The sequence below is a fragment of the Lissotriton helveticus genome, chromosome 11 (genome assembly GCF_964261635.1).
Source record: "Lissotriton helveticus chromosome 11, aLisHel1.1, whole genome shotgun sequence".
In the NCBI taxonomy this organism is placed as follows: Eukaryota; Metazoa; Chordata; class Amphibia; order Caudata; family Salamandridae; genus Lissotriton; species Lissotriton helveticus.
In genome coordinates, this window is record NC_136072.1 from 475,833,679 (window position 1) to 475,848,174 (window position 14,496).

Below are 14,496 nucleotides of genomic sequence, written 5' to 3' on the forward strand. Positions count from 1 at the left end.
ATATCAGTAACAGAAGAACATCTTGTCAGCTTAGATAATAACTGACATGTAGTGGTTCCTTGACCAGATGTCATACAATTTCGACAGAGAAAGAAATGACAAGTCCGAAGTAGTGAGGAAAGCTGTACCACAGAGTTACTGAAGGCCTCGGCGACGTCTAATAAAAATACAGTAAAAGGCTTATCCCGGTGGCCGTATGGCATGAAACTCATATCGCACCTATGATAACAGTGCCCAGAAATTGAGTTAGTGTGAAGGAGGGTCTCAGCCCACGTGTGCACTGACATTGCGTTTTTCCACTGGAATGCCTTTTTCCAGGCACTCTAATCCACAGATCTGAGCTGGGATAATCCACTGACATCCAATTTTATGGGATAAGTTATTTTTCTTTCTCTTCTAACGAAGCCAATTTGTTCATTGCGCAGTGTAAGTGTTAACTCTTTCGTGCTAAATGTAGCTAGCAAAAAGTAGAAGGGGTCTGCCGGGCTGACTAAAGCTCTGTGGAGAACGGGAGTTTAGAATGCTGCCTCGAGCACACCAGAAATGCCCGCACAGACCAAATCCGAGTTGTTTCACTGCATTGAGAGGATTTTTCCATCACGTGACTGTGGCAGCAGGATTTTAATCTCACGGTAATGGAGCCTCTCCTTCAGAAAACGGGTCACAAGCCATTAAAAAACTGCAGACCAAGCATTCATCCCGGTTTCACAAATCAGTACTAGTAAAAAATAAAGTTTGAAGGAATTTTTGATATCTTTCTGGGCTGACCTTCTGAATGCATAAATGCAAATGAATATAGCCAGGATGGAGCACCAGTACTCATTTAGAATCCTAATTATCCGACTCGTATACATTACATTTGGCAACAGAAAGAAAACGGACTAATACATTTGAACACATATTTTAATATGGTTATTAGGAGCAACACCAGACAGATCTTTGCAATAATATCAATCATTTGGAATGCAGAAAATGAATGAATGTGCAGTTCCTAAAGTGAAGGAGAGTCTAGGAGAGTTCAGGTCTCTTACGGATTGCCCTCACACACCCCAGAGGATGTCATGCTTCATCATAGGGCTTTTTGCTCCTCGTCTGGCCGGCGCTGCAATACCCGAAAGGGACCAGCGAAGGGGATCTTTGCCGAAGATCTTTTGATGAAGCCGATGGGTGTGTGAGGGTATGTGGAAAAGGTAGAGTGAGTGGTGTGAATTAAAATAGGTCTGGTACTGTCCTAAGGAATGGTTGTTATTCTGAGGGTGTACTAGCCTAAATAACAAGCATGTGCAATGCAATAGGTCTCATATTTAGAAGAGTTTGAGCTATTGGCATTGTAAATGACAATGCCTTTTATTTATGTGTTGATTTTTAAAACATAACTAAAAGGCATTTCCATTTACAATGCTAATAGCTTACACTGTTGCAAATGCAAGACCTATTGTATTGCAAATGCTTGTTTACTACAGGAGCGTCATGAGTACTGTGCCCGCCGCGAGTGTGGGAGCCGTACTCAGCTCTCGTTGAGAATGCGCCCCTGGGGGACCGCAGAGACGGCCTGGCCAGGACCAGGTGCGGCCTGCCCAGTGGGCCGCAGTCGCACCGCACAAGGCTGAAGACGGATGCTGTTTATAGAAGCCGCCAAGCCCTGAAAAGGACCAGTTGGGACCCTAAGCCAGTTTGAGCTGTGTGAGCAGTGAGAGAAGTTCTTACAGCAGCAGCAACAGGGGAGGTGTACCGAAGCTGGCAGCTGCCAATTGCATACACTCTTTTCTCATCACTGCACCATAACTCACGAGTTTTAATATTCGCGCTTTAAGCAGTCACATTACCTTTCATAACCGCATCCTAGCGCTGACCCCTCTAATTCTTGCACATTGAGTCGTGACTGACCCTAGGTGAAAGACGGGGGTCCACCAAAATTGGACCTGCCCACTCTAAGAAGCCCTTCGCCCAAAACTTTCAGCAAACAGCAATCAGCCCCGCCACTTTCAGTCCTTTTCCAGGAACTCATTGGTCATAGTAAGGGCCTGGAAAGGTAGATAGGTGGGGGTAGAACCACGGGCACCACTCGGGTAGTATGGAAGCACCCGGCATTAGGCCGCCGCTGCTTGCATAATCAGGGGGTCCACTTCTGTTCAACGCCTATGCTCAGCATGTTCTTTTCTCCCGACAACGCTCTGCATTCACTTCCCTATACCGTCAAAAACGTAACATCACCTTAGCTACTGGGTGCCTTATTGACCACTCATTCATCTCTACGGTACAGCTTATAAAAAAAGTACGATCCCGAACAGTACTTATGAAAAGAGTGGGCATGGCTAAAGTACTTATGAAAAGAGTGGGCATGGCTAAATCACTGTGAAAGAGTAACTGCAAAGCAGCTCATATTGGAGCAGTCGCAGGAAGTATTGAAATAACAAAATTCTTTCCTAACACTCGAAAAATGGTCGATCAATCAGCACCAGTTGAACAGGGAATCTCACAGGTGCTAAACAACAATGTAGTCTTAGCACTAGAGAATTCAAAGGTCAATAATAATCAGCATATCTTCATAGAACAGGAAAGAAAACAGACATTTGAACTGACAAAAGCTACAGAGCATTTGGAGAGTACGGGTCAAATCACTCAAAAAGCAAATAAATCAGCGGAGGTACCTTTACAAATATCAAACACTGATGTTACCCTTCCGGACAGAACCATCTAAAACAATAAAAGAGTCAGTGCATTTATTTAACTGCACACCAAGTAACTATACTGATGTTGTGGAAAATTATTATCAATCTCCAGAATTTTAGTTATTCAACACACTGCAATCTCCCAATAGGCGAGAACATATTTCTAGTACCGCCCTCTCATTGCAGAGAATTATGGAATCCATCGTGGCTCCGCTTGAAAAGAATGTGGAAAATTCTGATTTGATTTTGGAAACCCAAACAGGAATACTACAATACCTAGTGGACAAAAAGAGGAAAAAACATCTCAATCAAAACTCTCAAACTCCACTAATAAGCCAAAACCTCGACGGAGTTCTTCACAAGTTATGATTCCTCGGTTTCCCATTTTCAACCAGAAATACCATCTAGGGCTATCAAACCAATCAATTAAAAAAGTAAGATAAGGAAGCCGTAGGAACACCAAATTGAAAGCAATCCGAGATCATGAAAAGTAAACTAAAAAGAGAAATAAGTCTAAGGGAAAAAATAATAAGAAGAATAAGAAAAGAATAAAAACGTAAAATTTCGAGACGTTCTGGAAGAAAAGTAAAATTTCCACAATTTAAATGTCCAGAACAGGCAGTTCGGGAACACAATCACGACTCGAAGGCTCCAGAAGCAAGTCAAAATATAGTCCACCGCTGATTATGCTATAATGTACTTGCTGCAGCTCCTCCGGGGTTCGGAGTGCTGTGTCTTATATGCGATCTGTCAATAAAAAGAGTTGTTAAAAAAATATATATATAGTCCACAATACTCCATTACACAAAATTAATGGTGAACAGATGAAATTAAACACATTGGCATCAAATTTCTCTAAAAAAAAAAAAGCTAAAAGATGGTCTGTTTCCGATTAACTCGGAAAAAGAATGTCAATCCTCCGCCAAGAATCTACACACAAAAGCGGGGAACAAATAGTTTCCTGCATCCTGGATTTAACAGACTTATTCCGCAGCGATAAAGACCCATTAAACCGTGGGAGAATAGTAAATCTACTGCATAAAATCCATTTACATTACAACGTAATTCCGTCTAATATTTTAAAAGAGAGGGATATCCTCAACAGAAATGGATTTGATGTAGTGGTAGTTAAAGAAAATGCAACACATCACAAATACCCAAAAGAGAAGAACGAGAACAAGTTCCCCTATATGCATCTGCTTGCGGGTTCTGAACCTCAAAGGAATGCACAAAGAATCTCTTATAATTTCGACCAAAGATGGAGAGTGTAGAATCTGGAATCATATTCCAAAAAAAAGAGCCACAAGCAAACGAAAATTCCCAGTTGTGAATTTCTACCAATCTAAATAGCAATAAAGAGGACAAAGCACAAAAACCTCCTTTTTAACCGAAGCCTGAAAATAGTCACATGGAATATCGCACTGAAAAATTCAGAAAAGTTAGCCCGTATTTTGGAAAACTCCCCGTTGATCGTTCTGTTGCAAGAAACACAGTCTCTATTTACGTTTGTCCAAAAAGATTACTTTGTGTTTGACATCGCTGCAGAGGCCACTAAAATTGGTCATGCAAAGGGAGGCATTGTAGTTCTTCTAAGAGAAGAAATGAATTGGGACGTAGAAGTATTTGAGTTGTCTCTTTTGAATGTTCAATGTATTGAAATCAAGCATCAGATGGAAAGCTCAGAGCTCACCAAAGATGTGTTTATCTTCAATATATATATCCCACCAGGACCCTCCCATGATTCTCTTGTGGAAAAACTTTTGAGAAAATAGATTGAACTTTTGAATCTAAAGGGTTCCTTAGGACAATAATTGCTGGGGACTTTAACGGAAAAATCTCTAATGCTCTTCTGGTCAATGGAGGGGAACCACACACAAGAGGCAGCTCTTGCTATTCCAATCCCCTCGTTTCCAACTACGATAAAAGCAGAAAAACAAGGGAAATTACTTCTTTCTTTTGTGTACGCAATGAATGGTGTCACCCTGACCGGAAGAGTAGAAGGAGATATTCCTGCTGCCTTTACTAGAATAGGTACCTATAGCTCATCCATCCTAGATTATGTAATCTCCAGTTTTTACCTCTTTGCGAAAGTGCAATCACTGAATATACAGAGTACACAAGAAAGTGATCATGCATTCCTGACCTTGGGAATAGAACTCTTCATGCAATTTACCTCTCCATGGTCTCTATGCTCTCTGAATGGCCGGGCCGTTGTAGATCAAAAAACAGATGGATAATCTGGAACTCCAAAGCAATAAATAAAATGAACATTGCAATCTCTTCCTCACTCTTAGATCTCTCCAATAAAAAAGTTGATCCGTTATCAAGTTATGAAGACAGTTCGCTCAGTAGTGGCTACCCTCCAAGAATTTTGAAATAGGCAAGACAAGGGTAAGTGTCAACCCAAAGGAAAGAGTGTAGATCCTCATTAATCTAAACTAAACAAACTGGTCCGATTGCAATTTCAAAACTTCTCTACATCAAGACAGAAAGAAATCAAAAAGTCGGGGAAAAAATTTTCAATGGAAAAAAGAGAAAAAAAATGACAAGACAAAAAGAGAAAAACTGGTCCGATTGCCAAATGGCAGTAAAATGCAAAAATTGTAAGGCATTCTGGAGAATCGTTGTTAAACACATGGTGACTACAAAACCCATACAAGCATCCCCAGTTTCTTTATCTGTTTGGGAAAAATATATTCTTAACTTGTATAAACCTAAATTACAGAACTCTGAGCAATTGGACCTGCAGACCCAAAGGAAGGGACAATCCAGCTGTGACACTTTAGCCCCAACGTCTCTACAGATTGCCCTCTACATAAAAGCAGCTAGACCTTCTGCAGCAATGGGACCAGACAATATTCGGATTAAAGCCCTCCAATCCAATTCCAATGAGTGGAGCAAATTTCTAGCCCCCTTATATATACACTGCTTCGCAACTGGAAGAATCCCAAAATCATGACAGGGGAGCATTGTGGTTCCTCTCTTAAAAAAAAGGCTCTAGGACTATTCCAAACAACTATCGTCAAATTGCATTACTAGATGCCACAGGAAAGATCTTTGCAGCCTGCGCCTTGGACCACCTGAAGAACTGGGCTTTTTCGAGTGAAGTGATTCCTATGATCCAGGCAGGCTTCCGTCCAAAACATTCAGTAGAAGACAACATCACAGTTTTTCAAACAGTTCTCGACAAATATGTAGTGTCAAAATCACAAGTTGTTTACTGTGCTTTTATTGATTTTACTACTGCTTTTGACGGCGTGGACAGGCCAACACTCTGGAAGAAGTTAGAGAGGCTAGGGATTCCCAATGACCTACTCACAATAAGCATATCTTTGTATACAGAAACATGGTGTAGAGTACAAATGGGGAGGGGGGGCATAACCAGATCTATCTCCACAATGAATGGTTTGAAACAATTTTTCCTCTTGGCCCCCATGTTATTTTCTCTCTACATAAGTGACCTTCCCTCTAAAAATAGCATGCAGCCATATACATAGCTTAATGTATGCCGACACCATTGTAATACTAGAAAAATACTCCAACAGGCCTTCAAAGAAATTTAAATGTATTAAATCATAATGCAAATGAAAACTTTCTAGTTTCAAACATATCGAAAACTAAAGTCTTACCCTTCTGAGGGAAAAAACAATCATGTCCTATTAAATGGTCACTGGAAGGTAAATCAATTGAGACCGTTAAAGAATATACTTACCTGGGGCAATTATTTTTCCAAACCTTAAAAAACTCCTCCCACTTCCAACATATAGGGCGTGAGGTAGATGCTCAAGTAGGGGCCTTGCAGAGGCTCTACTCCTCCACCGGGAACAGACACTTCCAACCCTTACTTGAGGTCTACCGTATGAAGATTTCCCTTATTTTATCTTATGCCCTCAAGCATATACAGATTAAAACCTGGCAACCAGTAAAGGTGAGAGAAGGGAATATTTTAGGTAAACTGTTAAAAGTTAACCAATCCGTTCCAGCTCAAGCATTATGCCTAGAGATCTCTTTAGTTAGTATATTTGCCAGAGCTTTCGCGAACATAATAAGATTATATCTTTTACACGCCGACCTAGGATCTCTAAGGCACATTTTAAAATTGGAGACTTTTAGAAATAAATATTCACAGTACACTTTTAATAGGAATCTTAGTACAGCTCTCAATGCGTCTCACTGCACAGTAGCACTTTTACAATCCTGGACGCCAGCACTTTCGAAGCTCTTTCTAAAGAACTCAACACCTAAGATAAGCTTCGAATTGGATGTTGAACACTATTTGCAATTAATGCACTAGGAACAATATGTAAAAAACATGGAATATAAATCTCCCAAGCAATATCTACACTTTCAGCTAGTAAACAGAGAACGGCGCTGTATTCTCTTATTACGGTTGGGAATCCTTCCATTAAAAGTTTATACATCTAGATGGAATAACCTAGATAACATGGCAGGTATTTGTGATTTGTGTAACGGAGGAGTACAAGATCTACCTCATGTTTTGACAGTCTGCCCAAATCCGATCCTGGTTGAGGCCCGGCGCCGGTTTATACAGTCCATTTGTTTTAGATACAAAGTCTCTTCTGCTCAAGGTTTAATCATGTTATGCAAGTAGCCGCCGATGAATTTGTCTGTCATAACTTAAAGCTTTTAAAGAGTTTAAAAAAAGTTATTTTAAAGAAAATAATAAAAAAAAATTTAAATTCATGTATTTTGTTTTTGTTGACCTCAGTAGAAGTCTAAATCAAATAAAAACCTTGAAACCTTGAACTAGGAAGAAGCACAAAAAGGAGGCAATCTGTGCCAGAACTGCAACAAAAGAGATGGTACTCACTGGAAGAGGTTAGGTCCAGGTACTGCCTCTCTGGTCCCAGGATTCTGGCATTGATCCTGGGAACGACATTGGGCTGGCTCATGATGTAGTCCACAACATCCTGCTCATTTGTCAATTCACCCTTTTTCAAAGACAAGCAATAATGTTAGATAGCATATCACATCATACCAAGTAGGTTGCTGTTCGCCTAGTGAATCGTAAACAGTTGTAAATATACCTCTACACATCACTCCCAACATTAACTATGTTGACAGTTTCACCTGTCTAAATCGTTCTTATTTGCTAGTCTACCAATCAGTAAAATAAGGAAAAACTTGCCTTAGATAAATATAAGCGGGCTTTCTCGCTATCATTTAGGGATAACTCGTCAAAGTCACCGAGCCATAGATTTCAAAGAAACTTCAATAATGGAAACAATTTTAATAAATTGGAAATTCTAGGTCTTTAATACAAAATAGATCACAATAAATATCAACACATTATGTACATAAATTCTGTAAATTCATAAAATAACTACACTCTGGTAGATTACAAGGGATATTTTTCTTCATCCGCCCTACAATCATTCAAACTCAGCAACCACATCTGAAATCATATCATACACACGGCACACATCCATTTATACACTAACATACAATGTATCTCGATAGATGACTGCAAACAAAACCGGAGTAGAGACAATGTAACAGGGGAAAAATGGAGCTGTCTTTCCTTGAGATATTTAAATATAATGAATGGATAGAGACATCTTATAAGTCTTTGATATACACCACAGATCCATATATATAAGTGGAGTATTCCACTTTATATATATTGATATAAGCAACTCAATCAGATGTTGTGGTCCACATACTCCTGTTATAACCTGCGCAGACGTCTAAGTATAGGAGCAGCGACTCCCAAGATAGAGCCCATGCGCCGATCTGCAAATAACCATCCAGTTGCTCAACAGGGTAACTTGTGTTCTTAGTTAGATGCACAAAATCCATTCGAGCCAAACTTAGAACCAGATTGCTGAAAATCAATACAACTGCTGTTTCCCATTACAGAAATTTCTCTGTGTATGGGCTCAAAAGTGCGAGACAGGAGTTGTAAAAGTACAATGATGGGCTCAATGAGTGTTTTCACAGACTCGTGAATATGTTCTGATAAGGCCTCTCACAATTGCACTATGCAAAGAGATCAAAGTGGTCGATGACTTATTTGTGAATATCACTTTTAGGTTTATTCTGAGAGGGAGATATTTGAGACCAGACAACAATTAATGTTGCAAGTAAAGCAAGATCTGTGTGTTTCCATTGTCAACTGGATCAAGACTCTTTTGGCAAGTCTACATCTAGCATAAGGATGTATGCCTGCAATACGGATTGCATTCTGGGCGCTCGAAATATATGTCACAAGCATCTTGTACATTGAGGTGCCGAAATTCTAGGTCTTCCGGAGCCAAGAAGCCAGTATAGGGGGTGACCTGAGGGAGAACTTGACCGAAGTCTTTGATGAACACCAAAAATGCACCTTATGGAGGATTGGTGCTACTAATGGTATCCTTTGTGGATTCCTGTACCATACATTTCTTGCTCATTCTGCTAGCAAGAAGACAAGCTGCAGCTGCATTTACTTGGTATGAATCCTGGTAGTCGCGCAAAGGGTGGGAAATCCTAGAAAACTATTCTCAAACCATAAATGGTGGCATTTGGAGGTCATTTTCTCACTAAAAGGTGTACTGTAGGTCCAGTATTTCAAGGTGACATAAGTTGCACTCCAAGCTAGGTATATGATAAAGTATGTTCCGTCCTTCTCTGCTGAGGGAATATACTTGGCTTATAGCTCAAAAGTGCCCACAACCTTGAACCTTGTTTATTTTTGTCCAATAAATGTGCACTTGTGTTTCCCCTGAGAATGGAGGTGAACTTGTGTCTCCTTTTTTTTACCCACAAAAGCATTCATGTTGTGCTGCCTGTGTGGATGTAGTAGTTAATTTTTATTAGAATAGCTTATAGAGTTATCCTGGCCATTTCTTAGTTCTCAGAATGTGTATGTGCGGTTTGGCTTTGTCCAAGGTTCCCTGGCATTGGTTAAAGTTCGTGGAAATGGGCATCCAACATCCAAGTGATGCACGAATAGTCAGGCAGTATTGCGGTTCCTGTGTTTGAAATGGCGGAGTCCGGAGGAGGAGCTACGCGCGCATCCGAAATGACCGCGTGAGCACAGGGCTCCCGAGGACCCTCGCTGCCTCCCGCATTTATCCTGGATAATATCCTGATTTGATGGCAGGTCATTGAAGACACAACCCGGCTGATGTACTAGCAGGTTTTTGGGTCGGAATCGGACGCAGGGTCCCCGAGTTCTGCCGTCTTGAAATTTGTGGCCTTCTCCATGGGACAGCCTGGACCTTGAGTTGTAGCAGTGCCCAGGTCGTAATTTAACAACAACGGCTTGAGGGGATCAGACCACAGCCTCACTTCACTTTTGGTTTCGTTTCTCCAGCGCACTGTCTCCTATCTGCGGAGTGTCTGTTGATCGGACGAGCTCTGATGCCAGCTCATTGAGCTTCGAGCTAGCGACTGTTTGGCTGTGGACTCAAATTGGCCCAACTTCGCCTCCTGTATCCTTGTGTGTGAATTTTAAGGAGCCATTTGGACCAGATCCCAAGCCTCCCTCCGGGGCACCCGGCTCGCCATGACGGGCAAGCCCGAGGGTGAAAAACGGAAAGTCAAGACCACTATCCGTGGAGGTTCAACCCAGACGAATGTCATGGATCGCTACACACTTTCTAAAGGATCCCCTGGTGGCGCACCTAAGGCCCGGGAGGAGGCTGTCGACGATCCTGCTGTATTGGCGGAATTAACGCTACAGGACGTGATGGGCGCCATTGCTGGTATTCAGTCTTCTATTGGCGAACAGTATGAAGCCCTGGCTCTGAAGTTGGACACGGTGGCTATTGATGTCAACCTCATTCGAACTGATTTGGCTAAGACGAACGAGAAGGTGAAGTCATTGGACCTAAAGACATCCAGCCTTACCACGGATGTGTCCGACTTGCAAACAGAAATGCGCAACCTTAGATCTGCTAATGGCTTTTTTGCTCGTCGCTTGGAGGATTTTGAAGGCCGTGCACGGCGCAACAACGAGCGTATTATTGGGGTCCCGGAAGATTCCAGCTCACTCGCCACTGATCTTCGAGTGGAGGACCTCATTCTTAATCATCTTGCACCCAAGGGCCTGAGCAAATTCTTTGCCATCGAACGTGCGCACAGAGTGCCAGGGGGACAGGCGAAGCCCGGTTTTCCCCCCCGTCCGAATATTGCACGGATCTTCAACTTCAGCCATTCTGCAGACGGCACGGACTGAGGTACTGGGTTTTTAAGAACCGGCACAGAACCGGTAACCCAGCGGTGCCAGGGGATCAACACCCAGAGACCTCGGGTTCTCCTGAGTCAGACCTACAGAAACTCGGAGTCTTCTAGGTGAAGTCAAAGATTAGTTTATTGGCTGCAACCAAGGTGACAGGGTCCTCGAAGTACAATTCGAGTATATTCAGGATACTGCACACTTTCACGAAGTTAGGCTTCCCTTCTTATACATAATATTCAGCCTTGGGCAAAACATTCCTTGGATTCGTGGTATTTCATTTATGGTTATTGATTACAAAAGAAAAGCAGTCATGATGACATGCACATATTTCACGTCGTGCTGCCCATAACAAATCATCCGGCAAGGCCCAACATTTCATCAGATATCGCTGGACCCCTAATAAAAACGGTCACCTCCCCATCATAAAGCAAGTGAAGAAATGGAGTGGAGAAAGATGTGAGCGAGATATGGCAGGTGTGCGCGCTGAAATGGTTTTATGGCTGGTTGGGCCTAGATGCTATCTTGCTCGGCCACTGGGAGGGAACTGACCTAACGAGTTCGGCCTGGGGCAATGGTTCTAACTTGTACTGGGGTCAGGAAGAAGTCGATTAAGGAGTATGTGTCCTTGTGGAATCAAATTCAACTGGATTAAGGCCTATGTAAGGGGCAACATGCAGCTAAGGGTTTAGAAGGTAAATGACGATTTCGAGGTGAAATCGTCACTCGAATATGCCGAAAATACATATACTTGATGTACTCGTCATTCTCGGTCTTTTGATACCAAATTCGTCCTATTTCGACGAGGTTTTTATTCTCGGGTCCAGAACTATTATGAATCTAGATTTTTCAGAACCACAGACCCTCCTTTTGCCCTTACATAGGCAATTAATCTATCCTTATGTTAATCTGAGTCCAGATCTATATTCCTAAAGTCATTGAGATGTTGTTGCAACATCATTCTAGTGCTGAGCTCATGTCTTGACACAGGCTTCCTTACACATGATGTAACACAGAGGCCACATATTGCAGGAGCACACTGTATGCATAGACAGAACAGGAAAAGAATGGCTAAGACCATCCCAATGACCATCAGAATTTTCCATCACCAGGCAGATATCAGTTCCCAGAACCATCCCATTAACGACCAATCTCCTTTTTCCACATAAATAGATTCGGAAATCTTATGTAGTTTGGAGATGGCCCCGTACACTGTCGGAGCATTATCTGGAATAAAAATGCAACAACTGGACTGGATAAATTTGCATACTCCACCTCGGTCTGCAAGTATTACATCCAAAGCGACCCGGTTCTGAAGGGTCATCAGTCGATCCGACTGGAGCTCAGCAGTCAGGTTACTAAGGGCACCAGCAGTTTCAATCACGGTGGATTCAACTACCCTTGTCAATTGCCTTATGTTTCTGCTGTTAGCCATGGCTCCCCAGAACGGCAGGAAACCCATTGCAAAGTCACCAAATTCTTGACCTGCAGTGTCTTCTTTACTCAAAACACCTCTAACTACCCTTGTCCGATGGTAATCCGCCGCTGCTGTGTAGGTGGGAGGTAACAGGAATGAAACACAACATGAGCCCGAGAAGTCAGGGGGCAACCATGTATAGGCTCTATCATGGCAGATGAAATAAGTACCCTTAGCGGCTAAAAAGGCAGGGGAAGTCTGAGATCCAAAAACATACGTTTCTGTACAGACACTCTTCCCTAGCTGAGTTCTGGGATTCCTGCAAATACCTTGCAGACACAGGTGACCTTGATGGGGTACGATCCAGATAGGGGACGATCTTTTGGCTTGCTGTTTCTCACTTAATGTAGTGCCATATCCGGTCACATTCCAACCTACATATGCAAGTATCTCATCATCCGGGGTATCTTCGTAAGAAGTTACTTCCTTGATCATGTCAACTATACCCTTGACTAGGGCGCTAGTCTTGAGGTTGTCTTTTACAGAACGTAGGGGTTGGATTTCTCGTGCATATATGAACATTGTCCTATATGCCCATACTGACCCATTGCGACTAAATGGCAGGACCAAATAGGGGATACCTCTATCCGTGGTGTGGGGCATGAGACCACACACCCAACAGTTAGTTGTGTTCATTACAAGTTGGTGTTGGTGTAATAACTGAACGAAGGAGTTATTAATGAACTCTAATCTCCTATTTGATTCGTGGTCAGGCAAAGGGTGGAAAGAATGAGAGGAAACAGTAGGGGGAGGTATGGGTGATGTAGTGGGCGCAAATGTCACGTGAAAAGAGAATAAAACATAGCTTATCAAAAAGACCATTACGCTAAATAGCATAAGAATACACATTATTATAAAGTTTTTCTTCGTCATTGTTTTCAAAAGTCTCTGCTTAAAGTTCATTTGTTTGGCAGGCCTCTCCACATCAGGAAACTCCATCCTCTCTAAGGTGCTGCCCGCGGCGGTAGGTTGTTTCTGCTAAAGGATGCTTCCGTCAGTCTAGGGCAGCTCCCTTGGACTAACTGGAACCAGCGACCTATCGTCGTTAGCTGCACCCAAAAGTCTTTAATCAACCGCGACCCTAGCAGCGGAACCCGGATGGCGGTTCAAGAAAAACAAAAATAAGCAAGTTACCTAGATGGGAGAATCTGCACTTTCAAAAATAGTATTTGGGGAAAAACGCATTTTTTATTAGTCCACAGGTTTTTCTCTCGGGTCATAAAATAAATCACTTTTACTTTAGTCTGTTTTTCTTGGTCGTAAATTGTAGCGTCTTTTCCCGGGTACTGTCTGGTCCAGAAATAGTAGTTCAGGTTCCACAGAGTTCAATTGTTCTGGTGGTGGCACAGTTTCTTGGAAAATGTTCTCACTCTTACAATCACGTTTAGCTTCTTTTACACGTTCATCAGTTGTGCGCTCTGAGTCAGTGCCTCCTTTCCGGACCCATTGGTCATGTGGCAGAGGGAAGGGTATCTTCTTACAATGGATCCCGTGGACCCAATTGGTCTTCCCCTCCACCCTGACAGTCGACCTTGTAGACAGGAGGACGAGGTGAGGCCCGGTCCATCTGGGCTGGTCGTTTCTTGTCCTCTGGAAGTTTCGGACAAGCACCCAGGAACCGGGGTCAATGGAGTGACCCGGTGTCTCAGAGACCGGAGGCAAGGTGTTGTGAACCTGTTGATATAAAACACGCAATTTAGCCGTCAATTCATACAAATAGTCAAGCAAAATGGGGTGTTGCAGCTCGCTAAACTTCGTGGGCCTAGGCACTCCCCATATGTTGGCTGGCCGACCAAAGATTACTTCATAGGGGATGAGTTTCATTCGCGAATGCACAGTCATTCTGGTGGATAGGAGTGCTAAGGGTAGAGCGTCAGGCCATTTAAGACCTGTGCTCGCTTGGATTTTGGCCAATTTAAGTTTAAGCGTGCCATTGTAACATTCCACTAATCCAGCTGATTGGGGGTGATTTGCAGCGTGGAACTTCTGCCTAATGCCTAGCCCTTCACACACTCTTTTCATCACACAACCCACAAATTCACTTCCGTTGTCGGACCAGACCATTCTAGGCATTCCGAACCTGGGGAAGAACTCTTTCACAAGGGCTTTCGCTGTGGACAAGGCAGTATTGTCCCTTAGGGGATAGGCTTCTACCCATCTTGAGA

The 14,496-nt window shown here is 42.7% G+C and overlaps 1 protein-coding gene across 2 annotated transcripts in view; it reads right to left on the minus strand.

Annotated features, from left to right (window-relative positions):
• The window catches only part of UGGT1 (UDP-glucose glycoprotein glucosyltransferase 1), an 822,704-nt gene that overhangs the window by 432,080 nt on the left and 376,128 nt on the right, over positions 1-14,496 (minus strand). For both annotated transcript variants that reach the window (XM_078666074.1, XM_078666073.1), the window contains exon 19: positions 7,504-7,624. In XM_078666074.1, the coding sequence (XP_078522200.1) occupies positions 7,504-7,624 (121 nt within the window). The remainder of the gene's footprint in view (positions 1-7,503; positions 7,625-14,496) is intronic.